Source organism: Osmia bicornis, chromosome 8, assembly GCF_907164935.1.
Source record: "Osmia bicornis bicornis chromosome 8, iOsmBic2.1, whole genome shotgun sequence".
NCBI classification, from domain to species: domain Eukaryota; kingdom Metazoa; phylum Arthropoda; class Insecta; order Hymenoptera; family Megachilidae; genus Osmia; species Osmia bicornis.
In genome coordinates this window covers 9,527,798-9,543,202 of record NC_060223.1, presented here as the reverse complement: position 1 = coordinate 9,543,202, position 15,405 = coordinate 9,527,798, and the positions used below count along the sequence as shown (strand labels likewise).

Genomic DNA, 15,405 nt, shown 5'->3' with positions numbered 1-15,405 from the left:
AATTGATGCTTTGGGGTCCCTGGCACCCCTGATGCCATAATGTCGGCAATGAGTATAGTATTTGTAATCACTGAATAATATAAACAGAAATGATACGTGCAATATAGATTTAATGAAAATAATTAAATTAATTTGAGATACCGTAGGTGTGGTAAAATGTCGGGTGAAATAGATATTTTTGATGATAACGAGGCTCAAATGCCTCAGGATCTTGGAGATGATGTTGTCCAAGATGTTTTAAAGACTGGCACAGATTTACGCCAATATTCCAGACAAATTGAAAAGGAATTAAAGGAAGTCGAAAATAAATCTATTCAGGACTACATTAAAGAGAGTGAAAATATAGCCAGTCTTCATAATCAAATTGCTGCATGCGATAATATATTAGAGGTCAGACTTCAGTTACGATCATAATGGTAAAAATGAATTTATTACAATTACTTTTTTCTTACAGAAAATGGAATCAATGTTGATGAATTTTCAATTAGATCTAGGGAGCATTAGTTCAGAAATACTTTATCTCCAACGTAAATCTGTAGCAATGAGTCAACAGTTGTCTAACAGACAGATAATTAGAGGTCCTCTCAGCCAGTTTATAGAGGATATGACAGTGTCAGAAGCTCTTATAGCGTAAGAATGATGTTTATATAAATACTTACATAAATTGACATGTTTTATATTTATAATGTAATTTAATATACACAGAGGAATTATGGATTGTCCTGTAACGGAAAAAGAATTTTTGACCCAACTGCAAACATTAAATCATAAAATCAATTTTGTAAAGGAGCAAAGTTTTAAAGAAGCAAAATCTTGTTTAGACGTGAAAGATATATTAGAGAAATTAAAAATGAAAGCTTTGGCAAAGATCAGAACGTATCTTTTGGAACAAATTTATAAGTGCAGGAAACCGATGACAAATTATCAAGTGCCACAGAATAATATGCTGAAATACAAATTCTTTTTTGAGTTTGTTTTAGCGAACGAACGAAACGTAGCGGAAGAAATTTGTGGAGAATATATTAGCACAATGAGTAAAATATATTATTCATATTTTAAATCATATTCTTCAAGATTAATGAAATTACAGGTAACAGTAAAATATTTAAACAAAGAACTACATTTATTGATGCTTATCAAATATTTTTTAGTTTGAGGAAGGAGCAACTAAAGATGATTTAATGGGAGTTGAAGATAACGTGGGAAGAGGGATTTTTCACAAAACTACATTAAAACACAGGGGTACTGTATTTTCTATAGGTAGCAGAGGTGATGTTTTAAATTCTCAATTGGAAGCGCCTATAATTGTGCCTCATACTGCCACAAAAACAAGAGTATGTGTATCTATGGATTTTTGTTCTAAGAATTATTCAAAATTATAGTTAGCTATTCAAGAAGTTAACAAAATTTAATTATGTACTTTATTTCAACAGTATCATTACGAGGCTCTTTTCAGAAGCGAACAGTATGCTTTAGTAGATAATGCTTGTCGAGAATACTTGTTTTTAACTGAATTTTTTAAAGTTCGTGGTGCACAAGCAATGGATATTTTTAATCAGGTAAAATAAAACAATTTTTCTATGTAGTTTCAATTAAATTAATAATAATAAATGTGTTTCCAATAGGTAATGGGAAAGACATTAAACTTGATGGTGAAAAATTTGCAATCTTTTGTGGATGATTGCTATGATACAATTGCTTTATTCCTTTGCTTACATTTAGTGATGCGTTATCAATTAACTTGTCATAAAAGAGCGGTGCCGGCTTTGGATAAGTATTGGGATAATATGACATCAGTAATTTGGCCTAGGTATTTATTTGAATGTACTAATATATGTAATTTTAAATATAGTTAACGAATGTAACATTACTTGCATGTTTCAGATTTGAATATGTTTTCCAGTTAAATATTCAAAGTATAAAGGATTGTGATCCGTTAAAATTAACCAGAGAAACTGGACCACATTATGTAAGTTTGAAACATTATACTCGAGAAGGATTAATTTTTTATTCTCAAAAATTTATTTATAGATCACAAGAAGATATGCTGAATTTAGTGCTGCAATGGTTAGTGTAGTCGAGGGATTTCCTTGCGAAGGGGCGACACAGTTATTAGCAGAATTAAGGGAAGCTGTTCAATATTTCTTATTAAGAATGGCAGCTACGTTTCCTGATAGAACTCAACAATTAGTTTTCCTCATTAATAACTATGATTTGGTTCTTGGTGTTTTTATGGTAAGAAATTAAATTTAAATTGTTATAATTTTTAATTACTTACAATAAGAGAGAATATCAGACAACATTAATTTCAACTATTTAGGAAAGAACCCGAGACAATTCAAAAGAGGCTGAAAGTTTTCGGGATCAATTAAATGCACGTTCCTCGGAATACGTTGAGGAAATTTTAAGTCCATACTTTGGTGGTATAATACAATTAGTGAAAGAATCAGAAGCTTTAACCGAGAAAGATCAAGCAGATGATTTAAAAAGACAAGAGGGAAAAGCATTAGCGCTGGTACAGTCTTTTACAAATAATTGGAAAAGGGCGTTAGAAGAAATTAATCGCGAGGTGCTGAAATCATTTCCCAGTCTGGTACTGGGAACAGCGTTGTTTCAACGTGCAATGACACAATTAGTGCAATATTACAACAGACTTCACAAGATATTACCGCCAAATGCGCGAACTCAGTTGACTAATATTCATCATATAATGAGAGAAATTAAGAAATACAAAACGAATTATTAAAATAGTCGAACAACAATTTTATTGTTGTTTACCATAAATTTCATTATTGCTATATGTTTAACGTAAACACATGACAGTAAGCATAATATGTTAAACAATGTTGATTTTTTCAACAAGTTTGATATAAAGGAATAAGTAATAGATAACAGTTTAGAAAATATAAAATTTCTTGGTAAAGGTTTTTCCTCGAACGAATAATAGTAAATATTTGTAAATAATTTAGTGTATTAGTGCAATATAAACAATAATGAAATGTATTAGGCAGTGAAAAACACTGAATGTTTATTTATAAAAGAATAAAAACTACAGTAATACTAATAATGGTATTTTCTATACAATTAAGTAATTAACTTTTTGCATTTGAGCGAATGCAACGCACGAGTAGATAACATACATCTATGTTATATAAATTAGTTCTCTACATTTTCTATACATATACACATATACCTTGATCAAAGTCCCATTATCTTCACTTTGTATATTTGGGTAACATGTATGGCAAATTGTATCAATTTTTCAATCAGTAAATTTATTCTTTTAATAGTCGCAGAGATTTTTATCCCTATAGAAATAAGGTATTTAGAGACTAGTGCTTTCAAAATTCTAAGATCTAGCATCAAGGATATTGTACTAACTTGGAGCCAATGAATTACAAAGAATTAAATAGTTTTGTTAATCTGCGACTAACGCATTAGCTGAAATGCATAACTTTTCAAAAGGTAGGACCTAAAAATTGTTATATATTTTTATAATATACCATCAATCGCATGTAAGACCCCATTTGTTGCTGGTATATTATGCATGGTAACGTGTGCCTCGTTTACTCGTACTCGTCCTAGAACAGCAAACAAGAATTTTCTTTTCTTTTGCATTGCAAAATTTTGAATAATATTTCTTTTTACCATGCACTTACCGCCATTTTTATGGATATGAATTGGCGACTGGGGACGAAGGGTATCTTTCTGTAAATAATACCTCATTCCTGCTGTGTATAACGTCGACGGTGTTACATGTTTCAAAACTATCGTTTTCGCAGCTTCTGGTCCATCAGCTTCTGACCAGATCGGTGTTCCATCTTTCGAGGCTAACTCGAAAACGGAGTCCGTTGGAGCGAAAATAGTGAAGGTTTTCGGTCCTATAATTATTTTTATGTTAAAATACCAAGTTCAAGATTGAATTTCGTGTTCGCTGAAATGCAGATGCGCGCGCATCCTGACGCCACGGTTGCATACTTACAGGCGCCTATGTCTTTCCAAGCGTTCATATTTATATTACCTGATAACGTATCTTGAAGACCCGAAGCATAAAGGATCTTTAGGAAGGTGGTAAATCTTTTCTCTCGATCTGCATGCAATGTTTGTACCAAATCCCCTACCGGGAGCGGGAACATGACCCTATCTACGGCGTGAGCAATTCCTTGTGGGATTTCGATATCACGTTTATTTGATGCTACCTTTGCTCCGTTTATTGTTGTTACCTGCTTGTGAAGATGAACATAAGGTAAAAACATCAGTGTCTGATTTGCCTCGAATCAGTCGATTAAGAATAGGGAAACCCACAGTATAGTGGAAAATAATGAAACTTTTGTGAAACAAAAGTATACCTTTATGTCGTTCCATTCGTGATCATGCATTTGATATTCATTCACTCTTAATTGTGTCCCGGCCAAGCTAATGCCGGTCATTTCGTCTTGTAAGGAATCGATCCTGAAGGCTCCTGGTATCACATGATGAAGCAGAAGCTGTTAACATAATAATTATTAATTTTCAGCTTTACAGAGTTAATGTATATATATTTGATAAGAAATATTGAAGACTCACTCCACTAAGGAGTCTAGGATTATCACGGAATTTTTGTTCTGCTTTCTCTGGTCCCCCAAGCTGTACCAATAACGTCCTGAAAGCCTTATCTGTCGGGATGAATATCGTGTACGGACCTGCAATGATAAATAATTCAATAAAATTTAATTATATTCTTTACAATCCTTTAACGACGAACATTATCATTTATCTATCCTCATTAAATTACACGAGTACGTTGCGCAATGATCTAAACGCTTCAATGATATCCAATCCCTTTCTCGAAGCAAGCACAAACATTGTTTGAAAAACGTGTCAGAGGAAATCGTGCAACCAAAGAGTTCTTATTATTGGCACGTTAGCTTGACGCAAAAATCGTGCACTTCCTTCGATTAAAAAGGCAAACGAGTGTAACGGTGTTACTTCGCATCGAACACGACCGGATGGTGATTATCGTCTCGGTTGTGAAAGATGCGTTCGCTCTCGTGATCACAATGAACCAGACGTTTGCTGCCATTCTTTAACCCTTTCGCTACGGGCGATATATACAGTGTTTAAAAAAAAAAATAGTTTCAAGATTTACGGGATGCGTAGAGTATCGAGCATGGCAGGTTTCCTTAAAGAAAATGATAATTTAGGGGGAGGTCCCATTTCAAAAAACACAATTACTAGATACCTGATATTACACTTGCTTGATTGACTTACCGTTGCAAGAATAAAGTTTTATTGTTTATACAATCTCTAGTTCCTTTCCGACAGACGGTTTTTAGTCATGCAACATTCGTTAGAAAAATGTTCTCACGGATCGCTGAAGGTTTCAACATACCTATTCCTCCGTAGTAAGAGCAACGATCATCGTTTCTCTTTATAGAAAAGTTGAAATTACGTTGTAACATTAATTGACCTATTTATAATTAATCCATCTGCTAGGACAATACGTTCGATGCAATTGAGACCGAGGTCTTTCAAGATCCCCTGGAGCTAGAATCCTTTTTGAGAGATGACCGTGGTGAAAGGGTTAGTATAGAATTTTGGAATGTGTCGCTTACCAGTTTCGTTTAGAACGTTGTCGAGGCCCGATTGCCTCAGGTATTTAGCCATAGCAAAAAGTCCTTCTCTCCTCAACAACGTAGCCAGGCTTTCGAAGACCTGATTCTTCGTTGAAGGGAATTCAGTCGGAGGTGAAAGAGTAGACTTTTCGAAGCTCTCTTGATAAACGATATTTTCGTTATGTAAGGTGGTCGACGGTCTGGCTATGGTTGGAATTGGCTTCAACGTCGTCGAAGTTTCACTGGACGGCTGGTAAGCGTAAGAATTGGTCGAATGTTGAGAGAAAGTGGTCGGTATCAGCGAGGATGTTGTCGTAATGATTTCGTTGACCGGAGCCATCGTCGGTATGAAATGATTTCTCGGATATTTCCCAGTTATTCGATGATCTTGATCATCCGGCGTCGATTTCGAGCTGGTATTTATCGTGCCGAAAGAATTGTACACGTGGCTGGCCACGCTCGAAGCTGACGAAAGGTATTTGTCAGTCGTTGAAACCAAATTCGGTGTGATTGTAACGTGATTAGGGTATTCCGTTGGCTTGCTGTGGAAACACGATCTTAATGAGTATTTCGCAATAAAATAGCGGGTGAAATAGTGAAATGATAGGGCACTTTGCTCAATTTCTAAGAATCTAAATTCACGCTTGTGCTCTTAGAATTGTTTCAAGGTAAAAGTAATAAAGAAACAAAAGCAATGAGATAACTGTCCTATACACCATAGTTCTTCCTTATACTTACACATCGGTGTATCTCGATGAAATTGAAGTGGGTCTTACAGTAGTCGATCTGAAACTAGTAGAGCCAACATTCGAAGCCGTCGTTGAAGGCTGTTTACTCGAAACGAAGTTACCATCGTTAGATCCAACAGTCTGAAGAGTAGACGAAGTAGGAGAGTTCAAAGAACTGGGGGGCAATTTCAATTCCCCTTTTTTGATCCTCTCAACAATAGAATCTACATCACTTCCTTCTTTATCCCCGTTTCCTTTCACTCCTTGAACTTTGTAACTCCCATCAGGCTGTTCCTCGAGAACCACAAAAGTCACCTTTTTAGCAGGCAAACTTTGTATCGGTGCCTTTCCGATTTCTTCCAATTTCCCATCGCTCTTTTGTCTGATCACTTCGAAATCTGCTCCAGGTGGTAAAACACCCTTAGTCAATTCCTCTAGAATAGCTTTCGGTGGTTTAACCGTGGGTGTAGTTAGAGCTAAAGTGGACGCCGTGACCGTGGAACCACCAGTGGGTACATTGGAAGTCAACCCATTCGAAGTATCTATCAACTGAATCTTCTTTCCATTAGGAAGAACTATATCTCTAGTGGTAACGTTTCTAAGATCATCGTCCACGGACTCTGCCAGGGCCAGCTTCAGCTGCTTCAACAGAGCATCTCTGTCCATAGAGCTGGACCTGCTTTTGGCACTGGCGGACCTTCCTGTCGCTGGCTTTTCAGTCTGGTACACGATTTTAATCTGAGGCTTAGATTTACCCTGTCGAGCGAATTGATTCAGTATACTTTCTGAAATGTCTGGAGCGACTGTCGCTTTGGGAACGACAGTCGCGACGGTGGTTGGCCTGCTTGTGGTTGTCGTAGATGGAATAGGCGTCGTGGAGTATTTCTGCTGATGAGTGGCTATCGCCTTGAGGAACAACTCCGTCTCCGATGGAGTGATCTTCCTCGCTGTCGACAGTGACACCAGAAGAGGAGACAAAGTGGTGTTGATAGAAACTGTGCTGGCTGACGTGACAGGGACAGGTATGGAAGTAGTGGACGTCAGTTTCTGTAATTGTTGAAGCCTCAGGAACTCCTGTTGCCTTCTTAATTCTTGTTGCTCCAATAACAATTGTTCCCTCTGTTTCTTCAATAATTCCAGCTCCCGTTGTTTTTCTACATACTCTTGCAATTGCACGGTTTGCTGATCGCTGAATAAAGGCTGGGACAGGTCTTGCTGGAGATTCTGGAACCGATTGTTGCCAACTTGATACTGGCTATTGAATTGTTGCTGTTGCTTAGGTATCTCGGTTTGATACTGAGCTTGACCGTTCCTCAAGTAATTAGAATTGCCCAGTTGCTGAGCTACTTTCTGTTGTTGTTGCTGGATTAATTGTTGCAACTGTTTCTGTTGCTCGAGCAGTCGTTGTATCTGTTGCTGCTTCGAACGATCTACTTTGTATTTAGCTAAGGACGGATACGATGCACCGAGTTGTTCCTGGTTCAGGAAAGTTGAGCTTTGGGAGTTTGAGAGATCTTGTTGAGGACGTCGGTAACGAAGCTGGTGTTGCTGGACGTCGCTCAGTATTTGAACTTGCTGAGAGGCCGACAGACGAGGTCGTGGATCGAGAGTTGGACGATTCTGAAAAAGATTCTTAATATTAACGATCGAAGTTATCAAAGGCGCGATGGAAGCAATTGAAAAATGGGTAATTTTAAAGGCACTTAGCGAGAAAGGTCTGTCCGAGAGCGAGAAAGAAAATCCAATGTAATTAGGATCGCGATAATTAACCGAAGCATTGTTTTCGCTCTCTTCTCCACTCCCATCTTGCTCACCGGTTTATATACTCACGACTGTGAGACAATCTCCTTATTGTTAGTTTCGGGAAAGTGTAGCTTGTGGTTTTCATTTCGCAGCGTCTTTGTGTAATAACTCGTTCAATAATTTCAAGCTTAAATTACACTATTCCAAGCCGCTGTATCATTTTCCTTCTATTATTTTTTTTTCTCCTTTTCGAGAAGAAAAGATAAAAAAATATTTCACGTTCCATTTATCCCAATAGAATGAGCCCTTTCTGATCAAGTACTTTGTACTTAAATACTATGCAAATCGAGGGTGAAGTGCAACTTCCTGTTTCAACCAGGACAACAAGCGACAGGTAAACAAGCGGCAATGTAATCAGTGAAATTTCAAGTTGCACCGTTTCATAAGAAATCTCTAACTTGTTATTAGGTATGAATGTTAAGTATCTTGTTGCATTCCTTGACGTAACGAGGCCACGTACAACCAGTGCAGTCTGCGTTGCAATCTGCAGATCACTGGCCACTAGTTTCCCACAAGGAGCGTAAAAAAAATGTAATATGGGCGTGGTTTCCTATCTCTAGAATAGGAAACGATCTGTACGTTCAATGATCTATGCGTAACAGTTGTACATACACAGCTTAGATAGGAAACGGCTCTTAACACGAAACATCGTTAATAAATGGACCGACGATGAAAGTTAATACGAAGGTTGGTTATTTTCTAAGGTGACGTCTATGTACACAAGAAAATCGCTCGAGTAACGAGTCCAGGTACACCTACGTATAGTAATACCACCCCTTATTATAATTGCAGTTGCATAATTAGCCTGCATATACACGATTCAACGCGTAGATTCACTGATTGTCAGACATGCTCCCGTTATATAACGGGCATTCCTTCACTTTTACGTTCAGAGAACGGCTCGTGGAATACCTGACATTCACCTGAACGGATGATTTTTGTTACATGTTCACTTTCATTTCGCAGAATATTTCTAAACGTTGCAAAACACATTGATTTCTATGTACGGTATGAAACTTCTTATCTCACGTTAGATAGATTCTAACGATATTACGTTAACCCCTGAACGAATTCCTTGTAACTGATTTGGTGTAGTCGGATGCAGGGTCGTTTTCACCCAGGAGGTATCAGTATATCAAACATCTACCAACGCGAAATTGATTGATCGAGTTATAGAGAGAGGACAGAGACTTTCGCATGGACTTTTACATTCCTATCTTGGAATTGTATACGGAAAATTGAATTGCATAATGTAATTAAATTTTATTCGAGAAAGTGCTCGCTCCTATAAGTTATCGCATATTTGTAAAAGAATTATACAGAAATTTCAACTAATATTAACAAGTTAAATGCATGTTACATTAACTAGTGGAACGTCCCGTGGAAATTAAAATGAAGGATTTGCTGTATTTATCTTCTTAACTTATTGAATAAACTCATTAGGAGCATGAACGTGTTGATTCTATTACATTTGTGTGCCTCGCCTATTATTTTATCCTTTTATTTATTATTTTACCCCTATTTTCGGGCCTCGCGTGGACCACCCTCCCAAGTCATTTATTATTTTATCCCTCTTCATGGGCCTCGGCTCAATCTTCCCAGTTATTTATTATTTTTTTGTCTTTAAGGGCTTCACGAGGGGCAACCCTTTATCACTGCATCCCTTACATGCCTGCATCCTTAACACCCCTGTATCCCTTATATCACTACATTCCCTATATTCCTCCATCTCGTATATGCCGGCATTCCTTATACCTCGGCATCCCTTACATCTCTGTACCCTTTATATTTGCATCCCTTACATCTCTGCACCCTTTATATCGGTATCCCTTGCACTCCTGAATTCTCCCTGCATCTCTTAGGGATCATCAGGGATGGAAGGAATGCAGGAATGTAAGGGATGAAGGGATGTAAGGAATGCAGAGATGTAAGGGATGCAGGGACCATTCATTTTTTCACACCCGGTACATAGATACGAGACGAAGCCACGTTTACAATTTTCAGGAAAATTCATCGATAGTGCTTGGAATGTCAATTTGAATGTCTCTATCTCCACTTTCTTTTGCATTCTACATGCTCAAGCGATAGCATGAATTAGAAACTTTTCAAGATTTCTTCAAACCTCGAATCATTCGTGCCATTTTCATTCGAATTTTCAATGATATTTTTAATGAAAATAAAATATGTTAGAAAATTGTAAAGAGATAGCTTTAATCGTCTTTAAAAGATCATTAATATTAATGTCCTGAGAGACTTTTGTACGGTACTGTACCGATACGAGCATCAAGGAAGAGAAACCGGAAGGTATGCTAATAAAATGTCTCCAATACTTCCGTTTCCACGTCTTCGAGCGCTTCTCGTATCGAAGACGGCAAGTTACCGGTTTTTTATTCGATGTTAACAAAAGTGAAAGGACCTTGCATCGACTTGTATTGGCTTCGTGAACATCGAGTATCGTCCTTACTTTCAATGATGGGCGATTAAGTTGGAGACATCTATTACAGTTCTTTCGGAAGTCGGTTTCCCGAGGGGAAGCGTTTGATGTCACGGGTTCCTGCCCCTTCGCATAGGCAACCCCCGAGGAAACTCAATGTGACCTACTTCCCATGCCGTATAAACGATTCCGGAGAAAAATTTTGAATTAATATTTACTTTCCCTTAGTGAAGCCTGATTTGATCTCGAGCAGGGCCGGCTCTAAGATTTCGGGGCTCCGAGGCGAGCTCAGAAAAAGAGCCCCTTCACATATATGACATAAAAAAAGGTACCTAAAATAAAATTTATAAAATTAACATTAAAACTTGTATAATTAATTTAGATTTGCATTTACATCGATTAATATTCAAGTAAATATTACTCTTCTTGCATTCTTAGACGCAAAATCGTCTTATGGCACTAATACAGGGCACTGTATAAAATAGAAAATTTCTTTAAAATAGAAAATAGAAAATAAAGAGGCAAATTATAAATACTACAGACAGAAAGTAGAACCCAGATGTTCACCCACTAACAGACTGACTTCTGACCTCTGCTTCTACCTTCACTTACGAACTCTGTCTACAAAAGATAATACACAGACAAATATTCATCGTTTAGTTAATTTAATTAGAATCGTTTGAAATAATTACGAGATAAAATGAAAATGAAAAGCAGAAAGGATACAAATAAAGATGGAGAGATAGTCGCGCGTAAACAGAGCGAGTATAATAAAGTGTGAAGCTGCACGAGTTTTTGTTTTACGGATTTTCCTATCTATCCAGTGAAATTTGTTCACTATGCTGTCGAGAAAAATAGCCACGATTATAGAAGCGAATACTATGGCCTGATTGCGTTTGTTGCGGGAACAAGCTGGAGTAATTTCATCAAATCTGCATGCTTATTACAAATACCTTCGCCTCACACTATGCATGCATTTCAATTCTAACGTTAGAGAAATCTAGAAACAGATCTTCTAATTACATCTTGCAACGAACTAATGTAGAAATCTCTTCAAAAACATGAGACTTCCAATACGCAATTGTTAGCGCTCGTTCTATCTACATCGTCTAGTTATCGGTATTATTTGTAAATTAAATAATAATTAATATAAAAATAATAAAAAACGGTTCTCTTGGAAATAACGACGAAGAACTGCTTTGTGACCAACTTACGTTCCCTGCTTCTTGCAGAATCACTATATAAAAAGATAAGTCATCCGCTTAAGTAATCAAATAAATAAAAGATAAAGAGTAGAAAGCGACACGTGACATCAGAAAAACGGAAACAGTTTAAATTATGAAAATCTGTATATCATCGGACTGTTTCTACTTCCTATACGAAATGTATGTTACCCGAAAAGCGCTCTCTTTGGTCTTTTTTAAAATTAACCCCTTGCGATTGAAAACCATAGATCTCTGCTGCACGAAATGAACCGTGGCTCCTGATGACCAGGGCCGACCCTGGGCCTGGGCAGGCCTAGGGCCGCCTAGGGCCCCCCAAGGTCCCCCCAATCCCCCAAGACGATTTTGCGACTAAGAATGTAAGAAGAGTTAGTTATACAAGCTTTAATGTTATTTTATAAATTTTATTTGAGCTACTTTCTTTTATACCATATATGTGAAGGAGCCCTTTTTTGGAGCTCGCCTCGGACCCCTGAAATCTCAGGGTCGGCCCTGTAAATGACTTTAATAATTTTTAAAAACCTAGGATAATTTCAACGTGTTAATTAATTAAATATACTAATTAAATTTGTGTCCCTATATTTGTAAGATAACCGGGAGAATTTTGAGAGGAAAAAAAAAATAAGGGAAAGTAAGATCTGACTCACCTGTTGGAAATGATTAAAATCAGCTCCCGGTGGGATGGCCAGGTCAGCATCGCCGGCAACGAAAGTCTCTATCCTTAGGACCGTAGCGATCCACAGGAAGCATAGAACATTCTCTGGTCTCATTACGAAAAACGATCTTCCTTCTTCTGGATCGATGCTCGCACTCGAATCGGCCTTTCTTTTACGAGAACTTCACCACCGGCACATCGGCACCCCACTTCCTCTTCTGTGCCTACGTAAAACTTACTTTCAAACTCGCTCGACTGAACCAAATAATTGTACCGTTTCCTGGTGTACAGTCGAAAAGAAGTGTCGTTAAAGAAAAATTGAAATGGTACTCCTCGAGGAACGATATCGTTTCACAGAATAAACGAACGGCAGACTGTCTTCCTCGAACAGAGGGATAATCTTTTTCCCCCCGGTCGGTTTTAGAAAACAATGAATTACTTTTCCCGGCGATCAAATGAAAATAAAAGAGGACAATGGCAAATGGGTTGCAGTCTAGTTGGCTGAACAAGTTCACACGTTCGCGAGGACGAGTTCGGGACTGTTGGAGATTGGAAAACGTCTGAGAGTTTTACTTCTCTCCGACCAGGGAAGAATTCTTTTGCAAAGGCCAGGTGGGAGACGAACTGGTAGCGCGGTGAACGTCAGTTCACTGACGAATCTGCCTTTGTCCGAAGAATTTTCATTCGCGTAATAACTGAAATTGTATTAAACGGTATAAACAGGGCATAATATTAAAATTTAAGAGAAACGTGAAGATGGTCGATATACATGTTACCGTATTAAAGATACCTAACCGTATTTAGTGCATAATGTAAGCTGTTTCGCTTACATTATTAATGCGACAAGATCGTGTTCCCGATAGGAGTTTATTAATCGTCAAAATACTAGCATGTTACTTAATATTACCGGTAAAATGAATGGAAATGTTTGAACGAGTATTAAATTACCCCGGTTATACTCGAATGTTCCAGAGAACGCGTAAAAGCGCATTGGACTGTTGCAAACACTTTCGGTGCTTACTTCCGATAATAGATACTTTTAATTGTTACTTACGATACTCACGGAAGAACATTGTTTTCTCCATAAATTTCTTATTCACAATATAATTCTTATACAATTAATTGCGTAATTAAAACTAACACGAAATATTAGGGGTCTGGGGATAAACAGACATGCCGAAAACAGCTTCGGGTCGGCTCGGAAAAAATCGGATGCACTCGGCCCGAACCGAACCCCTTAATCTAAACTACCCGCTCAACACTGAAAAATAAAAATCTTTTGATCTCCTGCATTTTATAGATACGTATTTCCTGGGTAATATTCTCGGAAGATTTTTTAAAACAGCTGCAGGCAACGAAAACGTGCCATTCGTCCTTTCTCTACTCTCTATTGGAAACGAGTTTCGGTTCACAACGATTATCTCTTTCAAACAAAATTATTTTCCTATCACTTGAAGTTTGTCGTTAATTTAAATCTAAACTGGAAAAAACCCGGAAAGATATTCGAATTTAAAATATCAATCAAGAAATATTACTTTCAGTTGTTTTAATAACCAATAATTTCTTAAACATGTCATCGTGACGTAAAAATTCGGAAGCGAAAGTTTCAATTTCTTCCCGTGGCGAATCTCTTGAAAACATCAAATCCTATATCGTTTTCACTGAAGATTGCGTAAAACATATCGGGATTCTCACAACTCAATAGTTTTATTGTTTCGGAATAGACAGATATTTATTACACTTATATTCTGCAAGGAAAAAATTCATCTTTATTAAATGTGTCCATAACATAATAGAATTTTTATTGCCTGCATTATTTCTTACGCCATTACGATCCACTTTTTGCGTTTTAAGGAATACGATTAAGGTGCAAGAATATTGACGATGAATACTCTTCCTCGTGCGATGTTCAGAAGGAACTTTCTTCCTTCGCATGGTAATGTACACTCTCGTTCATAAATTTAACGCCGCCATCTTGTCTTTTAATGTTCGAAGCGAAATTATTTCACGGCTCATTTCTTCTTCACCACTTTCAAACAATTTATTCTACCGATTCAGTACGCTGTCCGGTGTCCTCTCCCCCCCACTCTATGTTAATGACTACCTTTTTTTTTCAACGTTCTGTATATCTTGTATAATCGGACAAATGAGCTCGAATTAGAGCACGCGTCTAATGAATGGTGTATTAGGTGCTAATCAAGAGTTGACGGGTAGGAAGCGCGTTTACTATACGCGAGTGGGAATTTTGAGCAGACAATGTAAAGCCAAGCGATAGGTTACGTAGGAAATAAGAAAAACGTAGGTGTTTGGATCATGACAGTGCAAGAAAAAGTACACGCTAACGCGTGAGAATCGAGAGCTGAGGAACAATCATGACCATAAAGAAAGTAAAAAGGGACTTAAACAAATTATTAGATAAAAAGAATTACACTGGTTCCTTGTTTTGCATGATGTTTCAATTCCACGTGGTTTCCCGTCGACTAGTGGACGGTCCTTGCCCCTGTACGAGGAGTGACCCGCCTTACATCTGAGACACGAGTGCCTCATACAGGGTGCCCCTCGGTGTTAGGCCAAATTATAACTAAAATGATATAAGATAAATATGTTATGTACTTTTTTTCTATTACAAGACATACCATTTCCAAAAATAACCAATAATTTATTAAAGAATAAACACGATTCACCTTACTCGTTTAATTTCGTCTATCAAAAAATTAAGACAGATTAATTGCGTTCCTTACATAAGAGTACGTGATGTTCATACGGTTATCTCAAACGTTACATCTTAGAAACAAGAATTGGCTCTTGAAGAGGTATCGTGTGTGGGAAAAAACGCTTTCCTCCTGTACACCTGTGTATGAATCTCGATAAAAAACGTTTCACTTACACGAAAAGGAGCGGAAGTGAATTTTAACGAAAATATTCTCGTACGTGGTTGTATTGTTTCAGATTCCATGATGAACTCATT

At 37.4% G+C, this 15,405-nt stretch overlaps 2 protein-coding genes across 3 annotated transcripts; one reads left to right on the top strand and one right to left on the bottom strand.

Annotated features, from left to right (window-relative positions):
* Positions 1-46: 46 nt before the first annotated feature.
* LOC114875176 (vacuolar protein sorting-associated protein 52 homolog) lies at positions 47-3,289 on the top strand. Its single transcript, XM_029185159.2, has 9 exons — positions 47-390; positions 455-630; positions 706-1,090; positions 1,152-1,334; positions 1,434-1,559; positions 1,626-1,810; positions 1,885-1,969; positions 2,032-2,235; positions 2,321-3,289. Exons 1-9 carry the CDS (start codon positions 157-159, stop codon positions 2,744-2,746), a joined length of 2,004 nt encoding a protein of 667 aa, XP_029040992.1. The 5' UTR covers positions 47-156; the 3' UTR covers positions 2,747-3,289.
* A 93-nt stretch (positions 3,290-3,382) lies between these two features.
* On the bottom strand, positions 3,383-15,214 carry LOC114875175. Of its 2 annotated transcripts, none has more exons than XM_029185157.2 (10): positions 15,122-15,214; positions 14,867-15,018; positions 12,430-12,661; positions 6,333-7,942; positions 5,595-6,136; positions 4,567-4,682; positions 4,350-4,487; positions 4,022-4,226; positions 3,660-3,881; positions 3,383-3,581 (listed from the first exon to the last, which is right to left on the bottom strand). In XM_029185157.2, the coding sequence occupies exons 3-10, from the start codon at positions 12,550-12,552 to the stop codon at positions 3,493-3,495; spliced, it is 3,045 nt and encodes a 1,014-aa protein (XP_029040990.2). In that variant the 5' UTR covers positions 12,553-12,661; positions 14,867-15,018; positions 15,122-15,214; the 3' UTR covers positions 3,383-3,492. The 2 variants fall into 2 exon arrangements, with proteins under 2 accessions (XP_029040990.2, XP_029040991.2); XM_029185158.2 differs by having other exon boundaries at positions 4,022-4,223.
* Between the last annotated feature and the right edge of the window lie 191 nt (positions 15,215-15,405).